Source organism: Bos mutus, chromosome 15 (genome assembly GCF_027580195.1).
Source record: "Bos mutus isolate GX-2022 chromosome 15, NWIPB_WYAK_1.1, whole genome shotgun sequence".
NCBI classification, from domain to species: domain Eukaryota; kingdom Metazoa; phylum Chordata; class Mammalia; order Artiodactyla; family Bovidae; genus Bos; species Bos mutus.
This window is the reverse complement of record NC_091631.1, coordinates 54694739-54712267: the sequence shown is the minus strand read 5'-3', so window position 1 is coordinate 54712267 and position 17529 is coordinate 54694739. Positions and strand designations below refer to the sequence as shown.

The 17529-nt window shown below is 37.2% G+C and overlaps 1 protein-coding gene across 1 annotated transcript in view; it reads left to right on the top strand.

Annotated features, from left to right (window-relative positions):
- NXPE2 (neurexophilin and PC-esterase domain family member 2) overlaps nt 1-17529 on the top strand; it is a 33425-nt gene that overhangs the window by 10396 nt on the left and 5500 nt on the right. Inside the window, exon 3 of the mRNA XM_070383212.1 lies at nt 13767-14500. Within this exon, the coding sequence (XP_070239313.1) occupies nt 13767-14500 (734 nt within the window). The remainder of the gene's footprint in view (nt 1-13766; nt 14501-17529) is intronic.

Genomic DNA, 17529 nt, shown 5'->3' with positions numbered 1-17529 from the left:
CTTGATTATCTGAGTGTTAGTCTCTCAGTCATGTCCTACTCTTTGTGACCCTATGACTGTAGCCTGACAGGCTCCTCTGTCCATCAATTCTCCAGGCAAGAATACTGGAGTTGTTAGCCATTCCCTTCTCCAGGGGATCTTCCTGACCTGGGATCCAACCTAGGTCTCCTGTATTGCAGGCAGGTTCTTTAATATCTGAGCCACCAGGGGAGCCCCATCTTGATTATATTCAGTGTCAATATGCTGGTTGTGACATTTTACTACAGTTTTACAAGGTGCTATTGTTGAAACTGGGTAAAGGATACATGAGGTCTCTCTGTTATTCTTATTTTTTTTGTATTTACTTTATTCTATTATTTTTATATATGTGTGAATTTACAGTTGTCTAAAAATAGTTTTTGTTCGCTCACTGCTATACTACTGTTCAGATTAAACATCTCATTGCAACCTGAATCTTGCCCGAAGTGCATATCCCTTAAGAGTAGATCCTCATGAGGTACTTAGATTGCCTTTATCAGTTGTTGTTGTTGTTTAGTAGCTAAGATGTGCCCAGTTCTTTGTGAGTCCATGGACGGTAGCCCCCCAAGGCTCCTTTGTCCGTGGGATTTCCCAGGCAAAAATGCTGGAGTGCCATTTTCCTACTCCAGGAGATGTCCCAGACTCAGGGATCAAATCCACGTCTCCTGCCTGTCAGGCAGATTCTTTACCACTGAGCCACCCGGACCTTGTTCAAATGCTCCTGCCTGATTCAGGTGCTACAGGAGTTATAGGGAAACATGTTAAGTTTCTCATGCAGGCTACGAAACCTTCTTCTTGCCCCATTTGCCTGGCTGAAGGGCCAAAAGTAGGGATTCCATAGAGTGGGCAGAGAAGACAAAGCTCAAAAGGGTTATCCCCCAAAGCGGAGGTTAGCCCGTGTCACTCTTACCCTAAATAGTATGCTAAAGGCTTGGGGGAATTGAACTACAGGCTGGATATTGCCCAGGTCCCAGGGTGGCCACTGGATGTTAGATGCATGGGACAGATTCAAACAGTACAGGCAAAGGCTTACAGAACTGAACGGACCTTGAAACTAGGGCTTGTAAAAAGTAGGTTGGAAGTTATGGGTTTACCCTAACTAGGTTTGATTGCCTGGTTAAAAAAAAAATCAACATTATCTTTAGGGTTTAACAAGACCCGAACCTCATAGCACAATAGTTAAAATATCCAGTATCTGAGCCAAAATGATTTAGCATATGAGGAACCCGGAAAACTGTAACTTTCAGGAGAATAAGCAAAGTTACTAACTCTTAGACACATAGCTGTTGAAGTCATCAAAAACTTTAAGACAGTAGTTATAACTGTATTATAACCACTGCTGTGACATATTATCACCAACTTGGTGGCTTACACCATACAAATGTATTTTATGTTAGGTTTCTTGAGGTCAAAATTCCAGAATGAGGTTCAACTGGGCTAAAGTCAAGGTGTTGACAGTATGTACACCTTTCTGGACACTCTGTGGGAGAGTACATGCCCTTGCCTTTTCTAGCTTCTAGAATTTGTCTGCTTTTCTTGGCTCCTCCATCAGTGAAAGCCAGCAACTTTGGGCCAAGTTCTTCTTAGCTGGCTGTCTGGTCCTCCCTCCTTTGCCTTCCTCCTTTATTTTTTTTTTTTTTCCCCTGTTTTACTTTTGAGGACCCTTGTTACATTTGGCCCACCTAGGTAATTCAATATAATTCAGTATTCCCTATTTTAACATCAGCTGATTAGCAACTTTAATTGCATCTTTGATTTTAATCTTGAGATGCAATCATCCTGGGTGGACCCTAAAGCCCATGACAAGTGTCCTTTTAAAAGAGAAGAAGGGAGAGGATGCACAAGGGGAAGGTGAATCTGATGGCAGAGATGGCAGTGATGCTTCTGTAGGCCAAGAATACCAAGGACTGCCAGCATCCACCAGAAGCTAGGAGAGAGGCATGGAGTATACGCTCCTTCAGAACCCCCAGAAGGAATCGTATCTGTTGACATCTTGATTTTAGAATTCTGGCCTTCATAACTGTGAGAGAATACATTTATGTTGTTTTAAGCCACCAAATTAGTGACAATTTGTAATGGCAGCCCTAGGAATCTAAAACAGTCAGCAAAAATATAGAAGAACTAAAGAATACAATTAACTGAATCTGTTTGACATTTATAGAACATTTCACCCAGCAATAGCAGAATATATATTTTCAGTGCACATAAAACATTCACCAAGATAGAACATATCTAAAGTCATAAAATAAACCTTAATAGACTTTAAAGTGACTGAAATTACACAAAGTTTGTTCTCTGACCATAATGAAATTATACTGGAAATCAGTAACAGAACAATAACTGGTAAATCTCTCAGCATTTGGAAATTAAGTGACACAATTCTCCATAATCCATGAATCAAAGAATAAGCTTCAAGGGACATGAGAGAACATTTTGAACTAAACAAAAATGGCAATATAACATTAATATTTGTTGTGTTTCCAGTACAGCTAAGGTAGTAGAGTGAAATTTATAAGTGAAAGAAGAGCAATGCAGGAGTCAACAACTATACTTTTGAATTTGTTCTTTTTTTCTTTCATGTATAACTCATTTATAAATTAAGTGGTTATTTTAAAAAAGAAGAAAGGTACAAAATCAATAATCTAATTTCCACCTTACAGAACAAGAAAGAGAAAGCAGAAATAAGGAAATAATGAATATTACAGTAGAAATCATTAAAATTGGAAACAAATACAATGGAGAAAATCAATAGAACAAAAGTTGGTTCTTTAAAATGATTAATAGAATTGATCAAACTTTAGCCAAACTGATATTGAAAAAAGAAAGAGTAGGTATAAATAACCAATATTAGCATTGGCAAAAGAGACATTATTAAGGAAATTACAGACATTAAAGATAATAATGGAAAACCACAAGCTACTCTATGAATGTAAATTTGGCAACTTAGATAAAATGGATGAATACCTTAATGACATAAACTACCAAAAGTCACCAAGAATAAATAGATGTTCTGAATAGTTAAAACTCTTCCAAAATAGAAATATCTAGGCCCAGATAGTCATTTTACATGGTAAAATTCTATCACATACTTAAAAAATAAAGAACACTAATTTTACGCAGTCTCTTTTTCTAAAGGATAGAAGAGAAAGGAAAATCCCTAAATTATGTTATTAGGCCAACATTATACTGATGCCCAAACCAAAGAGTACAAGGAAATAAAATAACAGACCAATATGCTTTATGAACACAGGCGCAAACATCCTCAACAAAATATTAACAAATCAAACCTAGCAATATAGAACAAGACTAATAGACCATAACTAACTGGATTTTATCCCAGGAATACAATTGCTGGTTTAGTGTTTTTAAAAATCAATCAAAATATTCAACCATGTCAACAGTCTACAGAAGAAAAAAATACTTGATCATATCAATTTATACAGAAAACATTTGATAAGATTCACATGTCATTTATGACAAAACCTTTAGCAAGCTAGGAATGAAAGAGAACCTCTTTAACCCATTAAAGTACATCCATAGCAAATATAGAGCTAACATAATTCTTAATGGTGAAAAGGATTCTTAATCCCCGAGACTGTAAAGAAGGCAAGGATGTCCATTTTCACCACTTCTGTTTAACATCATACTGGAAGGGCTGGCCATTGTAGCAAGAGAAGAAAGAGGAAGTAAAGCACATACACTGGAAATGAGGGGATAAAACCGAACCTATTTGCTCTATTTGTCCCAGGTGACTTGATCGGCCACATAGAAAATCCTGAAGAGCCGACAAAAATGCTCCCAGAACTATTATGTAATTTTATCAAGGTCATAGGCTATAAGGGTAACACAAAATTCAGTTTTTTTCTATACACCATAATTTTAGCAGTGAAAAATCAGATATAAAAACCCACATAATGCTATTTCAGTTCAGTTCAGTCGCTCAGTCGTGTCAGACTCTCTGTGACCCCATGAACCGCAGCACGCCAGGCCTCCCTGTCCATCGCCAACTCCTGGAGTCCACCCAAACCACGTCCATTGAGTCGGGATGCCATCCAACCATCTCATCCTCTGTCGTCCCTTTCTCCTCCTGCCTTCAATCTTTCCCAGCATCAGGGTCTTTTCAAATGAGTCAACTCTTTGCATCAGGTGGCCAAAGTATTAGTTTCAGCTTCAGCATCAGTCCCTCCAATGAATATTCCGGACTGATCTCCTTTAGGATGGACTGGTTGGATCTCCTTGCAGTCCAAGGGACTCTCAAGAGTCTTCTCCAACACCACAGTTCAAAAGCATCAATCTACATAATGCCATTTACAAGAGATTAAAAAATGAAATCCTGAGATAAAATCCCAACCAAATAAGGCAGAATTTATAGTCTGAAACTTTAAAATACTGAAAAAAATATTATATACATAAAAATGTTCATACAGTGTTGAACACATACAGTGTTCATGGATTGGAAGACTCAATATAACTGTCATCAAACTATAGATTTAACATGATTTGAAACAAAATCTTCACAGGAATTTTTGTTGATCTAGATAAGATAATTCTAACATTTATATGGAAAAGCAAAGGAAGTAGCACAGACAAAGCAAGTTTTAAAAAGAATAGAGTTGGAAGCCACACTAAAATAATTCAAGACTCATTATAAAGATACAGTAGTTGACACAGTACAGAATTAATGAAGGAATAGACACAAAGGTGAGTAAAACAGAATAGAAAGTCCAGGAATATAGCCACACAAATAAGGTGACCTGACTTTTGAGGAATGTAGAAAGGAAGTTCAATGGAAAAATGATAGTTTTATAATGTGGTTAGAATCATCAGCCATCTGTATGGTAATAAAATGAATATCAACCTAAACCTCACAAATTATACAAAAATTAACTCAAGTGGATCATAAAGTGTTAAACCCATAAAAGTTTTAAGGAAGCAAATTATCTTAACCTCCTGTGGTTAGTCAGATTTCTTAGATACAATGCTAAAAACATGATCCATAAAATTAAAAAAATAATAATATGGGACTTCATCAAAGTTAAAACATTTTTCTTTCCAAAAGATACTGTTGAGAGAATGAAATGACAAGGAACGGAATGGGAGAAAATATTTGCAAATTATACATTCAACAAAGCACTTGTATCTATAAAATACAGTGAACACTTGATTAACATGAGTTTGAACAGCACAGGTCCACTTACATGTGGATTGTTTTCAACAATAAACATGCCAGTTCTACAGGATCTGCCGCTGATTGAATCCATGGATGTGGAATCAAGTGTATGGAGGAGTTGCATTTACTGTTTGTAAATGACTATGAGTTATACTTCTAGTATACCTGACACATAGTGTAAGTAGAGCTGACTGTAAGTTATACTCGGATTTTTGACTGTGTGGAGAGTTGGTCCCCCAACCTCCACATTGTCCATGGGACAACTGTATAAAAAGAACTCTCAAAATTCAACAGTAAGAAAGCAAATAATTCAATTAAAAATTAGGCCCCCAAACTTGAATAGATCCTTCACCAAAAAGATATAATGGATGGCAAGTAAGCAAAATAAAAATATATAATCCATGTGATTTGGCACTAAAGACATCCAAATTAAAACTCTGATGAGCTGATCCTATGTACCTACTAGAATGGCAAAAAAAAAAAAAAAAAAAAACAAAAAATGAAAACTCTGCAATTTCAACTGCTGGTAAAGACATGGCACTTTCATTGCTGGTGAGAATGTCAAAAATACACATGTTCTAGAAAACAATTTGGTTGTTTCTGGTAAAGTTGAAGATGCACTTACCATACACCTTTATAATTCCTACTCTTAGGTATTTTTTTGTGGGGCAGGTCTCTCAATTGTAGAACTCTCAACTGGGCCAGTAATTATTTGTTGTTGGGGGCTGTCCTGTGCATTGTCAGAAGATACACCTTGACCTCTACCCACTAGATGTTAGCAGCAACATTTCAGCCTCCTCACCCCCCAACACTGCTTCAGTTGTGACAATGTCCCTCAGAGACAGTCAGAAAAGCACCATGAAAAAGATGCTCAGCATCACTAATTAGCTGAGAAATGCAAATCAAAACTACGAGTTATTACCCCACACTGATCAGAAAGGCCATCACCAATAAAACCATGAATAAACACACCTTGACCCTGAGTAATCAATGGAAAGTCCACTCTGGAAGTCCCAAGAAGAGTTAGTTCCAATTCTTCAAAATCTTCCACAATACCTTTATCATTTATTAGCCTAGACTCTTCTTTTATTTAGTTGTTATTGGGATCTTTATATCATAAGAACTATTGGATATTTGTTTTTGTAAAGAAATCAGGAAGCATGATTGCATAGTTAAAATTAATGAAGACCATTGATGAAAGTGATAGAGGAGAGTGAAAAAGTTGGCTTAAAGCTCAATATTCAGAAAATGAAGATCATGGCATCTGGTCCCATCACTTCATGGGAAATAGATGGGGAAACAGTGTCAGACTTTATTTCTTTTTGGCTCCAAAATCACTGCAGATGGTGACTGCAGCCATGAAATTAAAAGATGCTTACTCCTTGGAAGGAAAGTTATGACCAACCTAGATATCATATTGAAAAGCAGAGACATTACTTTGCCAACAAAGGTCCGTCTAGTCAAGGCTATGGTTTTTCCTGTGGTCATGTATGGATGTGAGAGTTGGACTGTGAAGAAGGCTGAGCACCGAAGAATTGATGCTTTTGAACTGTGGTTGTTGGAGAAGACTCTTGAGAGTCCCTTGGACTGCAAGGAGATCCAACCAGTCCATTCTGAAGATCAGCCCTGGGATTTCTTTGGAAAGAATGATGCTAAAGCTGAAACCAGTACTTTGGCCACCTCATGCGAAGAGTTGACTCATTGGAAAAGACTCTGATGCTGGGAGGGATTGGGGGCAGGAGGAGAAGGGGACGACAGAGGATGAGATGGCTGGATGGCATCACTGACTCGATGGACGTGAGTCTCAGTGAACTCCAGGAGTTGGTGATGTACAGGGAGGCCTGGCGTGCTGCGATTCATGGGGGTGCAAAGAGTTGGACATGACTGAGCGACTGAACTGAACTGATTGTCAGAAAGAAGGAAACCAAGATGGCTGATTCTCCTTATTAGTTTGTTCCCCTGAGCTCCTCCAAGTCCTTTAAATATTTAGGTTAGACTTTTTGTTCTTTTTTCTTTTCTTTTTTGACACTAATTGCCTTCTTGACTCAAAGAATTGTTCTTGATGAAAGGTTAATGGTTCTGGACTTATGGCCACAGTTTAGAGACAGGTAGTAAAGACAGTCCTTTTCTGCAAAGATAAAAATCTCAGTGCAAGAAATAACTCTCCTTAAAAAGCCTTTTTCTTTTCTCTATCTGGTAATCTTCCTCTTATCTTTTGGGAACTATATGTCATCAGCTCTGTGAAGCCATTCATTCTTCAAGAGGGCAAAAAATTTTATTGGGGTATAACTCGTATAACATACTACTCACTCATTTAAAATATATAATTCAATACTTTGGGGTTACAATTGGTTTTATAATTATTAATTGTAAAAACTGTGATCAAATATAACATAAAATTTTATTTTAACAATTTTAATGTTATAACACAATGACATTAATAATATTTATAATATTGTGTAACCATCACCACTGTCTATTTCTAAAACATTTTTATTACTCCAAATAGAAACTCTGTGACCACTAAACCCCAATTCCCATTTCCCCCTCAGGAAGCCATTTTTAGCAGTCTGGGGCCAAGTTTGCAACAATCTCTTTGAAATGCCCTTGCAGTTCTACTTACATGTCTTTCAAATTATTCTTTTTTTAATAATAAGTTTGTATATTCATTCTTTTCACTAGGTTGGTTTTTCTGGATATACAATCATATCCTCTCATAATTAGTCAGAAATAATTAATTAAATTAAAATTATTATTACTGAGATCAGTAAAGGCTAAGAATATCTATACCATAAGAACCAGTAGACAGAAATCAACACAATATTGTATAGAAATTATCTTCCAATTGAAAAAAAGAGCCAGTGGAGTAGATCTTTCTATCCACTTATTTGAATTCTAGATAGACAAAAGAATTTAAAAATCCAGTCATACAAAATATGAAAAAACTGATTCTAAAGTTTGTGTGGAGAGGCAAAACCCCCAGGGTAACCAAATCAAGAGTAAAGAACAGAGTCAGAAGACTGACTTCAAGACTTACTATAAAGCTTACTATACTTACTATAGTACAGTAATCAAGACAGAATGATATTAGTGAAAGAATGATGAACAAATCAGTGGAGCAGAGTTAGAGACTCCAGAAACAGACCCACATATATAAAGTCAACTAATGGTTGACAATGGAGGAAAGACAGTCTTTTCAATAAATGGTACTGGAACATGTTTAAAAAAAAAAAAAAAAAAAAAAACCTAGACAACTTTTCTAAAAATGAATCACTGACCTAAATGTAAAATGTAAAACTATAAAATTTCAAGAGATAACAGGAGAAAATGATACTGACTTTGGGTATGGAGATGACATTTTAGATATCATACCAAAGGCACAATCTATAAAGGAAATAATTCATAAACTGAACCTCTTTAAAAGTAAACTTGTGCCCTATGAAAGGCAAGAGAATGAGAAGACAAGCTGCAGACAGAAAATATTTGCATAAGACACATCTGATAAATAAATGTTATCAAAAATATACAAAGAACCCTTTTTTCCCCTCTAGGATTATTTGGCACATTTACACGTGAAAAAATTAGAAACCACTTGAAACATATATAATACACACACAGAGTATCTGAAGCGTCATCTTTAGAATTTGAAATATGAACCTTAGATAAAGCTGTAGCTGTAGATAGCACATCCGTTTCCAAACTGAAAGATCCTCTTATTTATCTCAAAATTGCCACAGGAGATGCTAGTTGTGCAATATTAAACATCTTCTCCTAAGGGAACACTCTACCATTGCTTAAACATGAAATTTATCTTCACTACACTTATATCCTTTGCCAAACCCATTTGAAAAGCCATTTATTTGGAACATTTATTTGATCAATCTAGTTTGTAGCCAAAATATCTTCTAGTCCTGTAATCAAAATTTGGAGTGTATTTTAAAACAGAACCAGATTCTATATCCTAAAAGATAAACGTGAACTAAAACTTAGTAAGACAACTCACAGTAACCACATCAAGATGAAATGTTCACTGCTAAAGTAGGTCAAAATTGTTTATAAAAAGCACAAAATACATATATATTAAAAAGGACTTCATGGTAAAAAATAAACCAACTAAGCTTTTAAATTTATTCCCTTATTGTCGACCAAAGAACTTCTTCAGTGTGTAGTACAATTTAGTTGTTAAGACTACAGGTTCTAGAGTCTGCCTTCCTGCATTTGAATCATACTTCCCATCACTTACTAGCTCTGCATCTCTGGCCAAGTTATTTAACTTTCTCAGGGCTTCAGTTTCACTTTCTGTAGAAGAGGGGAAGCAGTTCTACTAGCGTCAAAGGATTGTCATGGGGCTACATTAGAAAATCCAATTAAAACAATTAGAACAGCATCGACCCATAGAAAATGCTTGCTTATTATTATTATTATTAATGTTATTTAATACTGTTGTAATTTCTTACTTTGTTTTCTAATTTTCCATCTAAGTCTTCCAACTTAAAAATTCAGGGGAGATCAGGTGCATCTTGCTTATGTTTCCACATGTCTCCATAGTTAACCCAAGGTTGGGTGCATAGCATGGACTCACTATGTATTTTATGGAAGAAGGAAGGGGAGAGAAGGAAAAAAGAGAAATGAAGTAGGGAGGAAGAGAAGGAAGGAAAAGGAGGAGGAGAGGAGAGGAGAGAAGAGATGTGGGAGAAGAGAGGAAAGGAGAGAAAATAAGGAGTAAAAGAAGTGAAAATGTTTAGTCAGGAGCAGAAAACCAATAATAGTACAGCATGGTTTCATGATTTGGAGTAAAACTCTCTTAATAATTTCACAGGTAACTTGATTGTTCTTTATCTAAATCTATTTTTTAATACTTTTGATATATATGTACAGTCACAGTTGTTTGAATACATTATAGATTTGTTTTCACCTGTGGCTCATTTATGTTGATGTGTGGCAGAGGCCAACTCAATATTGTAGAGCAATTGTCCTCCAATAAATAAACAAAAAATGTATCCAAATATTTTAAAACATTTAATCCATTTGGTTTGTACACATACACTGAAAGGTATGAGGGAAAACACAGAATGAAGCATAAATTCATGTACACAGGCTAATTCGAAGTTTAGCTTTTAGACTTATTTACCTTGAGACCCATCTTCAGCTTTCAGGTTGGTTGGGGTGGTAGGCCCAAGGCAGCTTCTGGAATTTCTGAGTGGCTCTAGTCAGTACCAGATAGTTCCGGTAGTCTTGAGTTATATGTATAGTCTACTGAGGCTGTCAGACATCTCACTACTGGATCCTCCAAGCTGGCTCAATGACCGTATTACTGGGTCTGCCTTTGAGCACTTTGTCAACAGTCAACTTCATGACTGCTCTGACCATATCTGCTTCATCAGCCCTGAAGTCACTCAGTTCATCAAGGACACTGGCAACCCAGGTATTAAAAAGTTTTTTTCTATGGGTAGATATTGCCCAAGCCATTAGATGTTAAATTTGTTAATTTGAAAGTGCTATATGTTACCTGGCAGCTTGGAGGGGAGGGCTGTTTGGGGAGAGTGGATACATGTTTATTCATGGCTGAGTTCTTTTGTTCTTCACCGAAACGATCACAACATTAATTGACTAGACCCCAGTACAAAATAAAAAAAATTTCTTTTTTTTTAAAGTGCTATAATTGAGACTTCCTTGGTGGTCCAGTGGCTGAGACTACAGCTCCCAATGCAGGAGACACGAGTTCAATCCCTGGCCAGGAAACTAGATCCTGTGTGCTGCAACTAAGACCCAATGCAGCCAAATAAATAACTAAACAAAGTAAATATTTAAAAAGTGCTGTAATCTTAATAAGAAGTAATAAAGTTGTTATCCAATTTAAGATTAAAAATTGGGGAGAGTGATTATTTACCAGATAGTGAAATTACGATCATATATGGTAATAAAAAGGAATGAAAATAATGCAATAAAGTGAATAAATTCAAAACAGGTAATAATCCTGCTAATTTAACTAAATCTAATTAGAATGATTATGGGTAGTCTAAATGATCTAGTTTGGCTGACTAGGTTTTTCCTTAATAAAATAGTTGATTTTTTTCTTTGACTTAGTACCTGATAGACTTAGTACAAAGGTACTTGTTTATAATTTGAAATGACATATTTTTCATGATTTTCCAATAGTGCTAATTCCTATAGAACAAATACTTTCTCAAAATTTTGCTCTCTACTGAGCGGGTATTTTTATTCACTAAATAAACATTTTATTTTGTTTAAAAAATAGAATTGAATATTTAGAAAATGAAAGTGTGGAGAACAGTCTAAGATTAGAAGCAATAGAAGTATATCACAAAGGGATTTTTCAGCACTTTTACAGTAAACATTAAATACTTCTAAAAATGTCAAGAAGTGACATTTGCAGGTAAAAAGTTTTTTCTGCAAAACTGAGAGACGAAATGTTAAAATGTTTGTTATATAAAGTACTGATGTACCAAGAAATTAAAAAGCATTGAAATCAATGAAATCAGAATAAAAAATTGAACAAATGAAATAAACTATATGGAAGAGAAGAAAACACTATTTCTTATACAATATTTGAGAGAAAATAAAGTTGAAACATACTAGTATTAAAATAAATGTAATTTAAAACAATAGTAAGTCTCCATTTTTACCTGTCAACTTTGCAAATAGTTTTAATGACAACGTTTTGTAATTTCACCAACAGTATTTAAAATGATGAATTTTGTAAGGGAAACTTAATTAACTGAGATATCCAACTCCTTTCTCTCGGTGAGCAGAAAGCTATCCAAACTTCTCAGTCAGAAGACAGATTTTATATGACTCTCTTAGTCAGCCCACAGTCCAATTATTAGAATATGAAATGGATGCATGTGTGCTAAGCTGCTTCATTTGTGTTTGACTTTTTGCAACCCCATGGGCTGTAGTCCACCAGACTCCTCTGTCCATGGGATTCTCCAGTATTCTTGCCAGGAGAATGGAGTTGCCATGCCCTCATTTAGGAGATCTTCCCAACCCAGGGATTAAACCCACATCTCTTATGCCTCCTGCTTTGGCAGGCAGGTTCTTTATCACTAGTGCCAACTGGGAGGCAGAATATGATATATGTGATGTTATATATTGTTTTGGCATAACTAAATATCTTGTTCTAGAAAAATCTTTGACTATAGTTGCAGTGCTGCTTAGTCGCTCAATCATGTCTGATTCTTTGCAACCCCATGGACTGTAGCCTGACAGGCTCCTCCGTGGGGTTTTCTAAGCAAGAATACTGGAGCAGGTTGCCATTTCTTACTCCAAGGGGTTTTCCTGACCCCGCAATCGAACCCACGTCTCTTGCATATCCTGCATTGCATCTTTATGACAGAGGAAATAAGACATCTGAGCTTCAAGCCTTTCTGTATAAGTATTAAACAGCAGTTGACTTAAAAAGCAAAACAAAGTAGAACAAACCACAAACACGACAATTAAGAAACAAACAGGAGTTGTTTCCAACCCTGGCTTTACTCATGTCATTTTAGGCTACAGCTAAATGTACTTCCTTGAGGCCTGAGAGATTCCTGGGACCTGAACAGACTTTAAACTGGTGGTGATGTTTCCTCCAATTACCTCATTGTCCCGCAGAAAACATGCATTCCTTGTCAGCTAAACAAACTTCTGAGTTGATTAAAGATGTCTTTCAGTACCCTTGTAATGGAGCATTGTACTTAACTCATACTTTGCTGCAGTGTGGCACGCCAGCTAGTCTTACATATTGCTGGTGGCAATGAAAACTCTTATCTTGAGGATATATATTTGACAGTTAAGGATAGAAATGTTTATATTCTTTAGTTGACAGATAATTCAATAATATATGATCTGATATGCCCATCCCTAGGAATCCTTCAAAGAAGTATCTTATGTTTGGAAAGTTGGAAACTATCCAAATGTAATGTCAGATGGAAGTGAATAACTATAATCCAATTGTCTAGTGTCACTGGCCACAGAATTCATTTTACATCCTCTTGACAGAGTATCATGCAACCATTAAAACTGATCATGAAAATTATCTAACAATATTAAAATGTTTAAAATCCATGGTATTATCTGCAAATATGTGTTAGTACTATATATTTAGTATGGTTACAACTAAATGAATTATATGCATGGAAGGAAAAAGAAGGAGTGGACATAACAATTCAAAAACACCATAAAGAGCAAAGCTTAGGTAAGATCATATTTTTAAAACATGGTGTTTTCCCTATTGCCTATAATATGGCTATATGATTTTCATAAAGAAAAGTAAGCCAAGTGAAGAGTTGGTGAAGGAAAACACTTAACCAGCCAATCATTTGGTAGTATAAAATTATTTCATATATTTAATTTTTAAGCCAATGACTTCTAACAGAAATCATCAGCTGGTAACTAAGGAAGTTACATTTCATGGAAATTAGTCCTGTGATTCCAAAACTGAAAACTAGTTAGAATCCATTTTTTATCTGTGTGATTATATCAATCGAGATGTATATAACTAACCCATAATAGTTTATTTTGAAAAGCAAGCCATATTATTTGCTGATAATATATCCTTTTTTCCTCAATACTTCAGTTCTTGTTCAGCTTGAGAAATTCTATTTCTCTGAATCATTGGAACATGTTCAGAAATTCCACCTACCTGGAAGCCCCACCAAATCCAGAAATTTCACCAACTGAGACTGAGCTGAGGATAAAGAGGATCATGGAGAAGCTAGACCAGCTGGTCCCACCCAGACCCTTCACCACCGTGAGCTCTACCACCAGCGCCACACACAGCAGAGCCACCGTCCTCAGCCCTCGGGACACGTACTGCAGGGGGGACCGGCTGGACGTCCTGCTGGAGATGAGGGACCACCTGGGACGCAGGAAGGAATATGGCGGGGATTTCCTCAGGGCCAGGATATTTTCCCCAGGCCTGAAGGCGGGTGCTTCAGGAAAAGTGACAGACTTCAACAACGGCACCTACCTTGTGAGCTTCACCCTGTTCTGGGAGGGCCAGGTGTCCCTGTCCGTCCTGCTCATCCACCCCAGTGAAGGGGTGTCGGCTCTCTGGAGGGCCAGGAACCAAGGCTACGACAGGGTGAACTTTACAGGCCAGTTTGCTAACGGCCCCTCCCGGGTCTTGTCTAAATGTGGCCTGACCCTTCACACCAGTGCTGAACTGTGCGAGTACCTGGATGATCGCGACCAGGAAGCCTTCTACTGCTTGAAGCCTCCCCGTGTTCCCTGTGAGGCGCTGACCCACGTGACCACCAGGAGTGCAAATATTTCCTATATTAGACAGAAAGAATGGGCCCTTTTCCACAGGTAAATAGGCCTTCAAATACTATTATTGATACAAAGAGGGAGACTTAGGTTCAGACCAACTCTGCTTAATAACTTTTCATAATCAAGCTCCCTTAAGTCAATAATGTTGACTAGGTTATAATTAGAGTCAGTTGGGATGGTAATATATTAGCAGAGCCCCATACAGGTCCCCTTCTCAACTGTGCTTTTAGTCATCCTGACTATTTGTAAAATGAGTATAATCCATGAAGCAATTTCTATAGGTTGAAGGAGATCAGCCCTGGGATTTTTTTGGAAGGAATGATGCTAAAGCTGAAACTCCAGTACTTTGGCCACCTCATGCGAAGAGTTGACTCATTGGAAAAGACTCTGATGCTGGGAGGGGTTGGGGGCAGGAGGAGAAGGGGACGACAGAGGATGAGATGGTTGGATGGCATCACTGACTCGATGGACGTGAGTCTGAGTGAACTCCGGGAGTTGGTAATGGATAGGGAGGCCTGGTGTGCTGTGATTCATGGGGTCGCAAAGAGTCGGACACGACTGAGCGACTGATCTGGTCTGATCTGATAGTTTTCCATGGCTTGTCACACTTTTAGATTCAGTAATTTTCTGGAGACCAACATTTTCTATAATATATTCCATGGGATGCCAATCCTACAGAGTGTTAATAGATGCTATGCAAAAACAAAAACAGAACAACAATGACAAAAAAAACAACAAACAAAGCAACAAAAAACCCACAGGGAGTGAATGTTGTCATTATTTGGTCTACCTCACCCTTGACATCAGATGACTCACCAAATCCCATGAATTGTACCTTTCAAATATTTCCTGAACCCAGCCATTTCATTCCATGGCTGTTCCCTCTGTCCTTGTATAAACTATCATCTTGCCTCAGATTATTGCAACGATCTCCAGAGATGTTTCCTTGCTCACAGCCTGGTTTCCTTCCTATCCATAGTGCATTCAGACCAGTGTTTTACTTTTCCTTGCCTAAAATCCTTAATATGATCCCATTCCTCTAAGGATGACATCTAAACTCTTTAGTATGTTTACAAGGGCTTGTCTCTCTCTGAAGCCCCTTATCTCACCTTTCAGCTACCTTGCTCTCTGTCACTCAAATTGAACTCCTTTAATTATACAAAAGGACCATGCTCTCTCTCAGCTCTGGCATTTCACAAGCCTGCATCTAAACATCATTTCCGCTTTGTTTGGTAAACTGCTCGTCCCGTAGTCTTCCATTGTATTCTATTCTCCCCCAATCAAAATACTCATTACACTATTAAATTTCAGATAAACATTTTATATCCTCTGCCAAGCTGTAAGCTCTGTGACCCAATAACTGTGACGATTGGGTTGGCTAAAACGTTCTTTTGGGTTTTTCTATAACATCTTGTGGAAAAACCCAAACGAACCTTTTGGCCAATCAAATTTTTTTCAACATTCATTCATTCAATTTGTAAATAGTTCTCACTTTCTATATTCCAGACACAGCTCTAGGTGTTGAGAATTTAACATTCTGGGCTGGGGTAGAAAGACAACAAAGAGATTTGTAACATAGAGTCATCAGAATAAGATCGGAATGTGATAGTGAATGTTATTTTGTTTATTTATTTATTTTTCATATGCATGTTCCTGTGCTCTTGGAGTCATCTATGATATTCTTTTTCTCTCTTTTTTTAATATTTTATTTTATTTTTAAACTTTACAATATTGTATTAGTTTTGCCAAATATCGAAATGAAAAGCATGGTCAGGTAAATATCTTGAGCAGCAAACTGAGAATGGGTTACTTGAACAGCAACCTGAATGAAGTGAGGAAGTGAGCCACGTGCATTTAAGGGGAACACTATTTCAAGAAGGGGACTAGAACCTGAAGCAACAGCATACTGGAATCTTCCAGGAACATGAAGGGGACCATTGAGGCTGGAATGCAGTGAATGAAGGAAAAAGGAGATCCAGCAAGTAGGTAGAGCATTGGAATATCTATTAACTTTAGTATCTATTCCTTCAAGTCAGATAGAACACAAAACACTTCCCAAAATTATTTGACTATGGGCCACCCATTTAATGGATTATTTTAAGGGGTTGTGGTTCTATAGTAAATGCTGCTGCAGAATGGCCTTGGTTTTCTAAAACAGGTTCAGAAAAGCAAGTTGGATAGCATAATATCCTGGAAGTTCAAGTTCAAATCCAATTCAAACATTATGATGACACAAGGGGAGGGGGCAGGATACAACAGACCCTACCTGGCTATAAGATTTCCCTTCCACGCCTAGGTTGCCTTTATTTCTTTTTGTTTTCCTGGTCAAGGTGTGAAAAAATCCATTGATCTTATAGCTCAGCCATAAAAGGCAGGACTTTTTCAAATATTTTGCTAATAACTAAAGGATACATAATCATGGAGACATAAAGGCCTAAATAATCACAAAAGCATAAAGACCTTCTTGTCTTGAAGGTCTCAAAACCACATCTCAACTCTATGCACAAAGATTACCTGTGCTGATTCCATATTTCCTGTTCACTACATCTGCTCCCTCTTGAGAAAATGGTCCTCCTTGCAGTTTGGGATGGAGGAGCACTCCTTGCACATTCTCCTGTCTGCTCTCAGGAATGCTAAGTTCTGGGTCTGGCAGGTCTGCAGATCTCTATTTTGGGTCTAATTATACTTCTCATCTCACACGCTAGTAAAGTAATGCTCAAAATTCTCCAAGCCAGGCTTCAGCAATATGTGAACCGTGAACTTCCTGATGTTCAAGCTGGTTTTAGAAAAGGCAGAGGAAACAGAGATCAAATTGCCAACATCTGCTGGATCATGGAAAAAGCAAGAGAGTTCCAGAAAAGCATCTATTTCTGCTTTATTGACTATGCCAAAGCCTTTGACTGTGTGGATCACAATAAACTATGGAAAATTCTGAAAGAGATGGGAATACCAGACCACCTGACCTGCCTCTTGAGAAATTTGTATGCAGGTCAGGAAGCAACAGTTAGAACTGGACATGGAACAACAGACTGGTTCCAAATAGGAAAAGGAGTTCGTCAAGGCTGTAT